At 39.6% G+C, this 15954-nt stretch overlaps 1 protein-coding gene and 1 long non-coding RNA gene across 2 annotated transcripts in view; one reads left to right on the forward strand and one right to left on the reverse strand.

Moving 5' to 3' along the window:
• The first annotated feature begins 1904 nt into the window (after positions 1 to 1904).
• Positions 1905 to 3301, forward strand: LOC136747745 (uncharacterized). The gene is made up of 2 exons (XR_010816539.1): positions 1905 to 2295; positions 3102 to 3301. It is a non-coding gene; the product is annotated as an uncharacterized LOC136747745 (long non-coding RNA).
• Positions 3302 to 6721: 3420 nt separating this feature from the next.
• Positions 6722 to 15954, reverse strand: part of rras2 (RAS related 2) — a 42366-nt gene continuing 33133 nt past the window's right edge. The window contains exons 2-6 of the mRNA XM_066700887.1: positions 13978 to 14065; positions 13448 to 13550; positions 11218 to 11326; positions 9732 to 9850; positions 6722 to 9040 (exon numbers count right to left, since the gene is read on the reverse strand). Of these exons, the coding sequence (XP_066556984.1) occupies positions 8953 to 9040; positions 9732 to 9850; positions 11218 to 11326; positions 13448 to 13550; positions 13978 to 14065 (507 nt within the window). The 3' untranslated portion in view covers positions 6722 to 8952. The remainder of the gene's footprint in view (positions 9041 to 9731; positions 9851 to 11217; positions 11327 to 13447; positions 13551 to 13977; positions 14066 to 15954) is intronic.

The following is a 15954-nucleotide window of genomic DNA, read 5'->3' on the forward strand; positions in this document are numbered from 1 at the left end:
ATGTTCTTGCAACAGTTGAGAAGGGGATAGGATTAGTCTGTTGTAATTTACCTCATCTGTGGTCAAGGTCATTCTAGTCTTCATTTTGATCTCACTACAATCAGTCACCACCAGGTTATAACTACGCCGGCCCACAGCCTTGAATTTAAAGCAGTTACATGACAGCCTTGCTGTAAGCCTCAAAACACAGCTGAAAACAGTGTACATAGCATACTTTAACAAGAAATGCAGAATATAACCGATTGTAATAAGTTATACACTGAACAGTGAATAATTAAAACAGAAGAATGTAAAGAATATGAAACTGAGAAAAACCTGAACAAAATGCATAGCCACATTCATTAAGGCCATTTGAACTGTCAGACACTGCATTTTTATATATCCTCTTGAACACAACTGCTGTATATAACAAAATCAGTGGTTTTTTTACATTCAGTGTTAATCCACACAAGGTCACACTTTTTATATGCCACCAGTATTCTTTCAGCATAATTATAAAATACATACATGCGTGCATAAATAAATACATTATTTTTTTTATTCCAAACAAGGTACCTCAAATGTCGTACTAATATAGTAGCACACATGATTGGTAATCGTTAGGCAAATTCCTCCAAGCCTAGATGATTTGAATCACAGAACAATTCCCTCAGGAATTCTCTATGATGCAGTGTTTCACAGGGACCTATTAGGCTTTCACCCGATCAGTCTCCGAGTGCTACCGAGCGTGTTTGAGAGGAAACACAATTAAGCCAGAGCTGCTTAAAGGTAGTATGAAACAAAACGCACCTAGGAAATATGGTGCAGTAATTCAGAGCCATGTATTGCCCCTCCACACAGACCCTAGATCTCAGGTGCTGCCCACTTTGCAGATCTGCCACGCATTGAAACTGTCTTTCCACAAGGCTTTCTCTATCCAAGCAATCAATGCTGTGGAATTCAAACGCAACCTGTGAGGAAAGCTTACGAAGTGCTTCGGCATTATTGGATGCTGCATACGCTTAAGCACAGTCATTAAAAGCTGACTTTGAAAGGTGTATTAGTAAGCAGAACAAGGAGGATTTCTTTTCATGCATAATCAATTCAACATTTTGTAAGGGAAAAAACATTTCAGCTTCAATATCTGTTTTAAAACATCACACTACATATTACACAAATAAAATAATACATATTTGTTGCCTCTAGGTTGGTAATTTTGTGATTAGTGGCCATCATAACAGCAAACATATTTTTAAATGATTAAACAAAATAATGAACTTTATACATTTGTAGCTTAGAGCATGTAAGTATGTGCTTAGGATTCTGGTGAGTTTTATAACTTGCCTTTACATAATAAATACAGAAATAGGAGACTTACACTAAAACTCACTTTGATTAGCACTCCTCCTTACAACAGACTGTGAAATAGATTTGCTATTTACAAGCATCAAAGTAACTTTCCCATCAAATGTTAAGTTTCCTAATGAGGAATAACTTATTTTTATTACCATTACAGTGTTCACCAGGTTAAACAAGATCTGAACAAACCTGACATTGAAAATTGGTGACATGTCTAAATGCTTTCCATACAAACTGACGAAGATAATGGCATCATATTGTTCCTTTATAAAATTATACCAACCAAAAGCAAAACTGAAAGCTGAAGGACTGTTCATTAGGGCAGGGGTTCCCAACCCTGCACGAGGACCCCCTACTCTGCTGGTTTTTGTTCCAACCGAGTTACTTAATTGATCCCTTAATTGAACTAATAATTTTCTTATTTAATTATTTTAAACAGTATTGGTTTTAAGTTAATTATAGAAATGTATAAAGAACCAACTCCTTTATATCACAATTTAAAAAGTCAAATCTAAGACATCTCTGACCACCACTTCAACTCTTTCTCCCTTTCTCTAGCCCCCCAACCCCACCACCCCACCACCCCACCACCCACTCCCATGGTCACCTTTCACCTTAATCTCCACTTTGTCCCCACCTCCATCATTGCCTCCACTGCTCTCAGTCCCTTACCTTCTATTGACTGTTTTTCCCATTTGTCTTAACTGTGCTACTTCCATTTTGTTCTCCTCCCTCACCTCCTTCCTTGATTCTCTCTGTCCTCTCACGTCTCGTCCTGTCCGCCCCTCCTCTCCACAGCCCTGGATCTCCTTCATCTTCAGCTCAGCCCAATCCACTCTGTGCACCGCTGAACACATAAGGAAGATGTCCAAACATCCAGCTGCTCTGGACTTCCGCACAGCTCTCTCCACCAAGACTGCTCTCCTAGCAGTCACTGACTCACTCAACCATGCTCAGGTAGGCTCTCCTCAGTACTAATCCTCCTTGATCTCTCCACGGCGATTGACACCGTTGATCTCCCTCTCTCTACACATGCCCTCTGGGCCCCCTCATCGCATCCCATGGTTTCTCCTACCATTTCTATGAAGATGACGAACAGATATTTTCCCTCTTCTGACCCCCTCATCCCCTCTCGGATCACTTCCTGTTTGTCTGCTATTTCCGCCTGGATGCACTCATATCACTTCAAGCTCAACCTCTCCAAATCTGACCTCCTATTCCCCCCCTTCTCTTCATCTTCTGCTGATCTCTCCATCTCAATGCCCTTAGAATCTATGACACTCTCTCCCTCTTCTTCTGCTCAGAACCTAGGAGTCACCCTCGATCCTGCGTTCTCCTACACTCAGCACATCACCAAGCTGACACTCACCTGCAGATTCTTCCTAAGCAAAATATCCCTAATTACCAACTCTTCCTCAATGACTACTCCACTCAGCTGCTTGTCCAGTCTCTGGTCCTCTCCCTCCTGGTAGGCCTGCCTGCAAATACTACCCGCTGCTCCAGCTCATCCAGAACTCTGCGGCTCATCTGATATTCTCTCTGCCCTGATTCGCACACGCTACTCCACTGCTCTGCTCCCTCCACTGGCTCCCGATCTCGACTCATATCCAGTTCAAGACATTGACTCTCGCCTACTGTTGTCTCAACCAGACTGCACCGAGCTACCTTCAGACCCTCATCTCTCCGTACATCCCCTCCAGACCTCTCCAGTCTTCCATTGCCAGAAGACTAACTCTGCCTCCTCTCTACTCCCATTCCTACAGAGCCGCTCCTTCTCTTCCCTGGCCCCTAAATGGTGGAATGACCTTCCCACCGAAGTCAGGACAGCGGAGTCCCTGAGCACCTTCCAGCGATTACTCAAGAAACATCTTTTCAGACAGTACTTGTAATTTAGTTGTTTATTCCCCTGTGATGCTCAGCTCTCCTGTAAAATTTCACTTTATAAAACATTTTCATCATACTACTTGCTTTTGCATTACTAGTACTCATGTTTATTTTGATTTCCCCTATGCCCCCTTCCCCTTAGCTATGACTGCAGATCTTGTATGCACTTACTAGCAATTACAATCTAGGATGTATTACCTGTATATCTTCCTTTGCATGTTGACCGTGAAATTATGTTTTGATCTGTACTGCATTATTGCACTTTTATAATGCTCTTATATTGAAGAAGAAAACCAGCAGGGTAGGGGGTTTTCCAGGACCAGCATTGGGAACCACTGCATTAAGAGCTGCAATTGTTCTCCAAACAAGCCATTCAACTTAACTTGCTTTATAGTCACGCACTGTCACTTAGTGAAAAATAACCCTCTCACGCACATAATTACCAGATATTATGCCAAGGATTCACCATGTCATGTCCTAGCAGGCCATTTAGGCTGAACTCAATGCCCTTTGTGGGTCAGTTGCGACTCATCATTATAATTGATAAATTGGAAATAGATTTAAAAATGAATGCCAGTCCCTATAACAGAGATGCCTTTCTCACCTTGGAGTCTGAGAACTGGCTCTGGCTGGCTTTTCACTTTTCATTCATTCATAATTTAGAGCCAGGAAAAATGTAGAACATGTCATCCAGCAGTGAACCCAGTCCACCCACTATGCTTTCATCCATCTACCTCAGTTTCACTGGCAAACCAGGATGAGAATTTCATGCAGCAGTTCTCTGAAGAACGTGGAAGTGAGCCTTGAGTGGACCTGAAGATCATTCCAAGATCAAAGAGTAGCCATTTTTCAACCTTCATGGACTACATCATGATTACATCATGGGGTACTGTTTGATTAATTTAATTAAAGGCTGGATAGATTTTCTGATGAAGGGCAGTTGGATATACAGCGCATTTTGTAACAGGCAATAAATCCTTCAAGTGAATCCCGAGTTCTGTTGCTCCATGAACTCCACATGGAATTTTCTGGAACATAATCAGAAAGCATCTGGTCTCACTGCTAATTATAAAGCAAATTACTGCTCATTATTTAATCAGCACATTTTAAATACATTTCAACATCATGTATACTCTAAATTTACAGTGAAGTGCAGTTTTGTTTTTCTCCCGAATTAATATAAAATTGTTTTCTAAAAAATGTAATCTCCACATAATCAGTAGAGCCCCACCCATACAGGTTTTTTGGGTCCAATACCGATACTGGTATTACCGGTATACCGATAATATATGCCGATATTTACATTTATGCACTGAAGGCAGGATTTGTTTACATTTGAACAATAAACTTCAAGTTATTTTGTCACCATTAATTATCATCATAAATAACAACCACAAATCAAACATTGCAAAAAAATATATAAATTAGTACATGTTCTACACATTAGAACAAATAACAAGGTATTTGAACAATTGCACACATGAATAGAAATATATGCACATTCTACTTTATGCCTACCTTAAATTAGCATTTTACACACATTAGGTTTCCTCAGGTTCACAAGTCCTCCTCAGTGCTCAATACTGGCGATCCAACAGTGGCAGATTATAGTGTAGGAAGCACAGCATCTCTGCTTTTTCTTCCATCAGGGATGGCCGTGTGATAAAAAAAAAAAAAAATGTATTTAAAACTGCCCTCTAAAGCTAAATTTATTTACAGCACAGGTTAAAAGTATTCCAATACAAATCATAGCCAAAACATGATGTAGGATTTGAAATAATTTCTATCATTTAGTTTTGGTTTTATCCATCACTTTTTTTTTTCCATTCTCATTTTAGTTAGAATTGTCACTGTGATCTGAGCTTTCTTGTCATTTGGAGACACTATTTGATTGCCAATGTCCAATCATTTACTTTATTTTCCATATTTTAGTTACTATTGTGAATTTTGAACAGCAATTTATATTTACTTTTCAGTAATACCATAGTATACTGTAATCTTCAGTCATGACAAGAATAAACACTAACTAAAATGATAGATTCTCAAATGCAGAAAAAAGATTCTTATATGCATCACAGCTTTCAAAAAGACATTCTATTGGTTTACAGGGGTGCAGTAAAACACTCATTTTTTAATTTATTTTTTTGCCCTGGCATTCAGTATTGTGTCAGCGGCTCAGCTGCGCGTGAAAATCCGAATTTTCTAGCGGAAAATTAAAACACCAACTATGTGAAAAACACTATGGTAAATACACAGAACAACTGTAAAAACGAATAAACATGTATTACATTTCTTTGATGTAATGGCACTGTGATGTGCTGATGCTGTAGAATCAGGGGGTGGGTTTGGGATGGCACATACCTTCACAGAGTATAAGGAAATCAAAATACCAGCTCTAATTCCAAATACCTTCTCGTAAATTGCTTCAAACAACAGGATAAACTGAACTAGGTTTTAAAATTGTGAATAAATGCTAGAGAGGAAGAAAAAATGATGCGAGACGGAACATGTATATTATCACCACAAAAGAGTATTTATTATTTCAGTAGACACAAAAGCACACGAGTCGGTCACCAATGGCTCCACATTAAAAGTTTCTCCGGTAATGAAAATGAATAAAGTGCATTGGCCTTGACATTTTCAGCATCTGAATGCTAGTGACCCAATTGGTTACATCTTTAAAAATGGAAACCAAAAAATCTAAAACGTATTGTTTCCAAACCTAAGATTAACAATCTACGCTTCATGGCCACTGTTCTATTTATAGATTTTTTCCATTGTTTACAGATTCAACCCATCCAGAATGATTCCTCCAATGAAGCACACCCTCCCTCTTCGGTTCCGATAAAATGAGAGGTCTGACTGGAGCCCAAGGTCTGTAAACATTAACTTTTTCTGATTTAATCGGGGGGTTGTTTAATCTGTATCCTACACAGCACAGCAGTTTCACCTGTAAACCTGTTAAGTGTCACATTGCTTGCTTAAACTGATCCCAAGACACCCCTGCTGCATCCAAAAATCAATATGTTCCTCTTCTAGTCAAGGTGTGTTCTCCTGACAGCGTGTTAGTAGACGTCTGTAGACGTCATTGCCAGCTTCTACCCCAGTGCAGGCTTGCTTGGTTCTGCTGAAGATTGATGTTGAAGCACTCTTTTTAGAGGATTGTGAAGAAATGTTCTGGTGTACATTCTTTGAAATTCATTCAACGATTAATTGCTGCCCTGTGGATCCCGACACCTGACTTTGTAACGTACATTTTGACATTTGAAAAATAAGAATTACAGATGGATTATAATTCACTTATAGCTCTAAAACACAAGCAAACAGCAAAAGCAATAATACAATAATCCAGGATATACTTACCATACAATGAGCAGGTCCACTCAAAATGAAGGATTTACAGTTAAGAGAACTAAAGAGGAACATTTATCCAAAAGTGCCAGAAAAAGGACGAAGGGTAAAACTTTAACCATACAAATTTGATCAGTGACCATTTCAATTGGCTTAATTATGTTTTTATTATAGCACCAGAAGCTATACAGGGGTAGAAGATCATAAAACATGTCATGGAATAGATAATAAACGGAGAAGAGTCATGCGCTACTCTTCGTTACTCCAAAAGGGTGGAACACAATCGTCCCTTGAACATGTATGACAATCTATAGGACACAGAATTGATGGATCATCCACAGTCAAACCAAATGAGGAGGAATTTCTGAACGGGCTCTTGTTCAAGCAAACACAGACTGGTCTAGTAATGGAGAGTCAGAGAAACAGGGATAGATTAAATCTGACAAACATAGGTTCATTTGGCTAGCGAGGGCCCAGGTGTGGCTGGACAATTCCAAGTGAGACCTAGGCATCAGAAACAATGTTCTTGACCACAGTTTGGCAACGTTGGCCTACAGTCTTGTCAGTTAAAAGCAAACCGTGAGAATTAAATACTCGTCTTTACATATACACAAGTTATGCTGTGAGAGCATATTCGCTTACAAACATATAAAAATACTTGTTAACTAGTCTGATAAGAAAATAATGTATAAAAGTATATAGCAAAAAACATTTAATCATCTCCATCAAAGGAAGGATCATATCCTTTTTTTTTTTTTTTTTCTTATATTACATGAAGATAAAACAAAAAACTACAATAGTTTCTTTGTATCCCTTATCCAGAAATACTCACATCAAAAAGGAAGACAAAACAAACTGTGAAATCTCTTAATAGTGATGTGAACCCTCATGAGTGATGAACACATGGGGCTAAAAGAAACAGCCACCCAGGACAGCCCAGTGGGTCCGCACTCTCTGGGCTTGTGACAGAAACACGGGGGAATGATCCTCACAACCAAGTTCGAAGAATTTGCCTTCCAGACCAGATTAGGCCAATCAAACCTCTGGGGCTGTCTTAAAAGGATGTCAATTCTGACTTTCCCCAATGGTAACTAATACCAAGCTAAAAAACACTGTTGTGTACATCAGGTGGTCAGTGCTAACTTCTCATGATAGGGCTGGTTTCCACAGGAAATAAAATGATATTCCACAAAAGCTGGTCTAAACTTAAGTTGGTTATGGTTTTCACAGTTACTACAGGGCATGAACAAGAAAGAAACCCTGGGCAACCTTATTTCTTAATGGGACCAAGACCTGATCGATTATTTTCAGCTTCCTTAATAACAATTCTGAGATTTCACAATATGCACAGTGTGCTATTCACTTGCTAATTTGAACATGGAAGTTGGATTTTTGATTTGGCCAACCTGAGGTCAACAATGTCAATGGAAACATAACCCTAGAGAAGTACAAATAAAGGCCCCAGGCCCTTCAGATTTGAATGTCATTGGATTTCTTAGGACCAATCTCCTGCTTAGCCAATTTAGAAAGAGAAATAATGTTTACAGATACAGTAGACTGGCTGGATTTGGCCACCAAAACAAACTGCAGCATCCCAAGAAATGAAATGGATACATTCGCCAAAAATTTTACTGAAAATCAGCACTCTTTTAGTTTTTTTTTATATATATATATATACACACGTGTGTGTGTGTGTGTTTTTATACGTGTATATACACACACACACACACACACTCACATATACATACATACAGGCATGTACGTACGTACATATACACACACACACACACTAATATATATAATACACTTGTCAAACCTGGCACAATGTCTGCCTTTCCTTACTCACTGTACGTAGGCAATTTAATTCATTAGAAATATATTTTCAATCACAGCGAATTTCAGTTATCTACAGTAGGTGATCAGCACGTTAAAGTAAAACCAAATGGCACGACATACAAGAAGCTTGATTAGAACACCTCACTCCATAAGGCAGAAATACCTGCAGCTAATTTTTTTTTTTTCCCCATCTACATTCCAGATTTCTGTCTCGTCAAATGTACAAACGTCACTACAAGTCAAAAAAAGTCCTTCAAAATACAAAAATGGAATTATTTTGCGGTTTAAGAAGCAGCCTTAGTGTTGGGTTTCATTTGTGTTATTTCTTTTTCGTTAGTTTTGTTATTCTTCTTTTTGAGTTGCCTTGGTTCTTCCTTTAGATCTGTACAGAGCCATCGACGTGGAATAAGGCTGTCACAGTGACCGTTCTTGTAAGTCATGCAGGTATAGAAGGCAGTACTGATTGACACAGGATGTGATGTCAGAAGGCAGGAGTAGGGACTGGTGACAGCAGCTGGTTGTGAACTGAAATGAATGACCCACTCAGACAATCACACAATGGCAGCCACTCTTGTCCTTCTCTTTGCGTGTGGGTTCAGGAGAGGGAGGGCACTCTTGCTCTTGGAACTTTCTGGAAGAGTCAAATGGAGAAAACAAGGCCATGATAGTGACGGTGTTATAAAGGCATTTCTAACTTATGCTGCCCTGGTTGTCATAAACAAATGTACATGTAATCTGAGAAGTACGATTTATTTCAGTTTAAAAATATTGGCAAAATCATCTAACCTTCAGAATACTCTTCCCTTTGAGACAGGGCAGGATTTAAAAGTTTCAACACTTAAACTGCAAGGCTTTAACATGTAAATCAGCTGTTCATCTATTACTGTTGCCGAGTTAAGCTGTGATCAAGGTTACAGGTTTGATCAGGGGAGGACCTGCATGTTAGTGTTCATATGCAATCTGTTATTAATTCCCAAGAGATAAACACTGACTTTAATGTATTAATAACTGCCAACAACAAAATAATGAAGGCAAATTAAGTCGGTTATACTGATATTTTAAATCAGCCTTCATTTGTGGTATAATTGCAGTGCAACAGTAATTCATTTAGCAAAGATTTAACGTTAAAGTTATCCCATGTTATCCCAGGCAATTATAAAATCAGTAAGTATTCAACTAACCATGGAGTCATATGGAAACCACTCCTATGAGGATTGGTTTTGTTTTGGGCTGCAAATATTGTTTTGTTGATGTTGTGGTTGTTAACAAGACGATAAATATGTTTCCATACAGTTATGGTTTTTAATCAAAACAAATCCCACCTTATTACTCTAACCAGTTCGTGAAAGGCTTGGTCTACGTTCATTCGGACTTTAGCAGATGCCTCCATGTACGTTACTTTGAGTTGCCTTGCTAGCTGCTGGCCTTCCTCTTGTGTCACCTGAGAAAGAGCAGAAAGGGGGGAAATGGTTTCAGGATCAATCACATTAGGAACAGTGCCACTCCTCTGATCACTGTGAACTAGGGCATGACACTTCAAGCACCTTGTGGTACCGGTTCTCCACTAGTACAGGATTTAATAGCATAATCCCTTTCCACGTAATACCCACCAATGTGGGATGGTTACACCTGCCTCCTCTTGCAAAATCAGAAAAACAGCGTCTTCACTTCGCTACAGGATGCTGCGATTCACGTGGTGAATAATATGTCCTTTTTAAAGAAAACTAAGATGCAAAGGATTCAAATCGATGGACTGAAATGGCTTGAGCATGACTGCCCTCTGCTGGAGAGTCTCTGGAGTGAGTTCTGGAGGTACATGTTGCTCCACACAGTAGAGTCCAGTCCACAATGGACTACACAACAGAGCAGGCCTCACTGACTTCACAGTTTTAAACGGTGGGTTTGGAAACAATGAGGAATGAACAGAATTTAATGTGGACTGATTTTAACAATTCCACAAACAGAAGCTCTGGGTCAAAGAAGTGGCATACAGAGCCTGTGCATTTTACAGCACAAATCAGCACAATCATAGCATAAAGGACAGAGATCACTGTTAAGTGATTCAAATATAATGTGTAATATCTCAAGAAACATGTTGGTACAAACTATTTTTTATCGCTTAATAACTTGAGAAATAAAATAGCACAAATGTTTCTTTTAACGGCACAAACCAGCACGGACGTAGCACAAATGAAAGATTATTTTGGCACGATTTGGAGGTTGATGGGGTGCTGAGTGACGTCACAGCTCATAAAATATAATCTTAATATCTCGGGAACCATACCGGCACAAACTATTTTTGCAGCACAAACCAGCAAAAATGCAGCACAAACGAATGCATATATTTCGATTCATATTCTGAACACATGGGGTGCCAACTTCACGGAGGTGAAGGACATTTGTTGTTTATTGTCATTCTGTTTACAAGAATATATGCCCACCAGGTCTTGCTTTATTGTTGTAAATCAAGACAATGCTATCTTTTCACATTGGTATCTGGTTTCAACCATTTGATTTGAAGACATCTCTTCTCTCCACAAGATGGCAACCTGAGAGAGAGTGAGAGTACAAAAGCTCCGGCCTGTTGTATACAGTAAACAGCCTGCAGGTCATTTGATTTTTGAATTAAAAAATAATTCTGAAAATTGGTTTGCATTATTTGAAATTCAATGTGAAATTTTTGGTAGGGGGTAAAAATCCTTTGCAAGGCACTGTATATATAAAAATTAAAAAAAAAAAAAAAATTGTGGGGGCAGCTGGAGTGGACTTCTGAGCCAGTCACTTCAATAACGCCTCTATTACACTCACCTGTCTCTGGAGCTCCAAATCAGCTTTGTTCCCAACCAGGATCATGGGAAACTCATCACGGTCTTTTACTCTAAGTATCTGTCTTTGGAATTTGTAGATTTCTTCAAAACTAAAGATACATACAAAGGATACAGGTTAGCGGGTTGTGAATAGAGTGACGCATCATCAGTAAAGAAATTCACCCATTTCAGTGAAGGTACAAATCACATTAGCATATGCACAAGAGTTAAACAAGTCTGCCAATTTTCCACAAGGGGGCACCACATGTACTCATTACTTCACTACTGATACTTCATTCTCTGGGAATGTAAACTCAAGAGCTGTGAGATGTGTCTTTTGCCTTTTGCCTGGAAAAATGTATGGGAAGAGTCTTGACAAGAGTGTTTTGCAGTGAACGAAATGGGAGTGCGTTCAGACTGATAAGACTAGATTCCACTGGCACTCGACTGTTGGGCAACGGAGCGGATGATGTAACTTGTGTTACAATGCACTTACGAGGGGGCATTGCGGTTCTAAACCTTATATAGAAAGAAACACCAGACAGTGCTGTGGCTGCGTTTTTGAGTGTTGAGTCCAGTCAGCTAAGTCATAATGTTTTAAATTTCTTTGTTTGGATGAATGCGGGTACCGTTATCACAGTGCTGAAACTGTAAAACTGTGAAGTACAGGAAATTAACATTACAATATTGGCATCAAACTAAAGATTACATTTTAGGTTTTGATTAATACACAAAACTATTATTTTAAATACAACATTGCACAATCTTACTTTAGACAAACTAATTCTCATATATGAACCACTATACCCCTATACATATTTATTAATGTAATGTTTGTGTGTGTAATATGTAAACACATCCACAACCCCACACACAGAACTACTCCTACACTACTACAATGTAAACAGTTTACAATTCAGTAATATGGCCCGTCTACTGGTAAGCTTTTAAGGGCATTTAGGAAAAGGCGAATACTCTCTCCTGTCTCTTCACAGGGTTTTTCCACAGCCTGAAAATGTCAGTGGAATCTAGCCACAGCCACATTAATTAAACCTCTTCCTTTGGATTCGGTCAGCTGGAAGTATTTTTTTTAATCACACTGTGACAGCACAGAAGTACTGAACAAGGACAAGGAAAGCCTCCCGAGGAAGGGATTGGGTTAGCCTGTTGAGTGAAAGTATACGAAAAACACCATGGCGTCTGAACTCTCTCTCTGGCCATCCTACAAAGGAGAGGATTGGATTTCTTTGAAGATGTGCAGCTTCCTTTTCTTTCAGGTTTCATTCTGTGCTCTATATTAAATTGGATTCCATAACTATGAAGCGACTCCTGAAGAGTAAACTAAACATTTCCGTCAAAACAGGAACCGAATCCAGACAACGGCTGCGCAGCATCTTAACAAAACAAACTGTAAAGTCTAAAGTCAAAGTCCATAACATACACCTAGGAAGGAGAGATTAATCAAATCTTGATTAAATATTATTAAAGCACAAGGTTTTTTTCTTTCTATGGTAATACAGATTGCACTGCTGTACTGTAACGTTAAGGAAGACGAAAAAGGGGAGAAAATCCTCAGAGGACTTTAACAAGGATTTTGTTGTTTTCTTCAAATTGTCCCGCCAGAAAGAAGAAAATTCAAGCTTCTGGATTGACATTGAATCTAGAGTCTTCACACATCATAAAGTAATGTGTAGCTCTAAAAAATACAAAATCGGTGGAACACAGTACACCTGTCCAGAGACGCAGGAAATCTCTCCCTTGATCAGAGAGGCTATTTCTGCAAATGGCTGAGAAGACTGTGATCAGCCAGCCACAGGTAAACCTAATTGAATTAAACTGAATTCCCTTCACAGCTGCCTGTACAGCTCCATTCAGGCAACCACTTAGTGACTCAAATGAAAGTGAAAGTGACAGGAGTCATGATGCATGTTGAATTAAGACAAAATAAGGTGGGTCAACACTTTGGGGGGGGGGGGGATTGATGAGGGTGAAATAGAAACTCAATCTCAAGAAGGGCCAGATATTTCCACCCACAGGACCCATTAATTGGCTATTTTGAACTCTTAGGCTTGTTTTGTTTGGAAAAGACTTGGTAGTGTTAGTGCACACACCGAGAAAGAAAAAGAAAGAGAGGAGGGGGGGGTGCAAGAGAGCGAGAGAAAGAATCTGTAAGAGCGAGAGAGCGATGAAGGTGGTGAGAGGCTACACGTGGACGCCGTTTCCCCACTCACCTTCCTCTATCGGTGACGGAGAACACGAGCAGGAAACCCTCGCCTGTCCGCATGTATTGTTCTCGCATGGCTCCAAACTCTTCCTGTCCCGCTGTGTCTAGGACTGACAACAAAAGGGAAGCCCCTCTAGTCAACCACAGCACACACAAAAACAACGCAAAATGGCAGAACAAAATTATAACCAGTTCTCGATTTGGGGCTAGTAAACACGAACTTGTCCTGACAGCATAAAAAAAATACTAACAAGCCCATAATTGGGAGAAATTGTACTGCACACACATATAGCTGCAGGTCAGCTAATTTCTCAGGAAACCTTTGTTATATATTACATTACAGTTATCTGGAAGTCTTGGAAGATATTCAAGCATTCCGCACATGGTTCTGTACGGTGGTTTTCTCCCCTAGCTGAAAACCTCAATTTGAACCAAGACGACAGTTCACACTTTACAAACATGAATGTGAAAGTTTTTCCATGTATGGTCTAGAGCAGGGATGGTCGTGTTTGTGCATCTCATCGACATAGCACTTACTGTCCAGACGAGCAGCTCTTTCATCTATGACACACTGTTTTGTGTATGAATCTTCAATCGTAGGGTCATAATCTGTGACGAAGTAGGACTGCAAGAGAAAGAAAAGAAAAAATTACTATTACAGCAGGTCTTAAAACAGGGAGCTCCCCTTCATAGTTGTTTTTGTGAAAGTAATTGTTAATGCACTTTAGGATGTTTTGAGGCGAAATAACAACAAACACCATGAAAGCCAGAAGGTTAAATGGAAGACTTTACAATAATTGGATGGCTTTCGTCTCTGGGAGCCTGGATAAACAGTGCATCTTACAACTGCCTGAAACACACAAAACAAACCATTTCCTAACAAATTAATAAAACTTTTGATAAAGGGAGTCAGTTTACATATTTTAAGTTAAAACATTATTTTTAATGTAAAATGATATTGGCCTTTTGACCATAACAATAACACAAATGATGTCCCTAGTCTTCTTAATATAATACATTTTGTATTTGCCATTGGCCTGACTTCTGCACCATTCAAATTCATCAGCTGAGAATTAACAGGGGAAACTTCCAGCAACATATCACTTCGGGATATATTCTTCATTCAAACACATTAGTTTTCATTTCTTCCTCTTCCTTTTGGCCATACAGCTACAGGAAGCTGTTCTGGATCAAACTCCTCTACTTATCTTGTAGGCATTTAGGTTTAGTACATCAGATGGATATCAGCATATCAGAATGAATCCAACAAACGTTTAGTTTAAATAACTTGAGATCTTTATATCTATATCTATATCTATATCTAGATATACACTCACCTAATGGATTATTAGGAACACCATACTAATACTGTGTTTGACCCCCTTTCGCCTTCAGAACTGCCTTAATTCTACGTGGCATTGATTCAACAAGGTGCTGAAAGCATTCTTTAGAAATGTTGGCCCATATTGATAGGATAGCATCTTGCAGTTGATGGAGATTTGTGGGATGCACATCCAGGGCACGAAGCTCCCGTTCCACCACATCCCAAAGATGCTCTATTGGGTTGAGATCTGGTGACTGTGGGGGCCAGTTTAGTACAGTGAACTCATTGTCATGTTCAAGAAACCAATTTGAAATGATTCAACCTTTGTGACATGGTGCATTATCCTGCTGGAAGTAGCCATCAGAGGATGGGTACATGGTGGTCATAAAGGGATGGACATGGTCAGAAACAATGCTCAGGTAGGCCGTGGCATTTAAACGATGCCCAATTGGCACTACGGGGCCTAAAGTGTGCCAAGAAAACATCCCCCACACCATTACACCACCACCACCAGCCTGCACAGTGGTAACAAGGCATGATGGATCCATGTTCTCATTCTGTTCACGCCAAATTCTGACTCTACCATCTGAATGTCTCAACAGAAATCGAGACTCATCAGACCAGGCAACATTTTTCCAGTCTTCAACTGTCCAATTTTGGTGAGCTTGTGCAAATTGTAGCCTCTTTTTCCTATTTGTAGTGGAGATGAGTGGTACCCGGTGGGGTCTTCTGCTGTTGTAGCCCATCCGCCTCAAGGTTGTACGTGTTGTGGCTTCACAAATGCTTTGCTGCATACCTCGGTTGTAACGAGTGGTTATTTCAGTCAAAGTTGCTCTTCTATCAGCTTGAATCAGTCGGCCCATTCTCCTCTGACCTCTAGCATCAACAAGGCATTTTCGCCCACAGGACTGCCACATACTGGATGTTTTTCCCTTTTCACACCATTCTTTGTAAACCCTAGAAATGGTTGTGCGTGAAAATCCCAGTAACTGAGCAGATTGTGAAATACTCAGACCGGCCCGTCTGGCACCAACAACCATGCCACGCTCAAAATTGCTTAAATCACCTTTCTTTCCCATTCAGACATTCAGTTTGGAGCTCAGGAGATTGTCTTGACCAGGACCACACCCCTAAATGCATTGAAGCAACTGCCATGTGATTGGTTGGTTAGATAATTGCATTGATGAGAA

The sequence above is a fragment of the Amia ocellicauda genome, chromosome 4 (genome assembly GCF_036373705.1).
Source record: "Amia ocellicauda isolate fAmiCal2 chromosome 4, fAmiCal2.hap1, whole genome shotgun sequence".
Taxonomy (NCBI): Eukaryota; Metazoa; Chordata; class Actinopteri; order Amiiformes; family Amiidae; genus Amia; species Amia ocellicauda.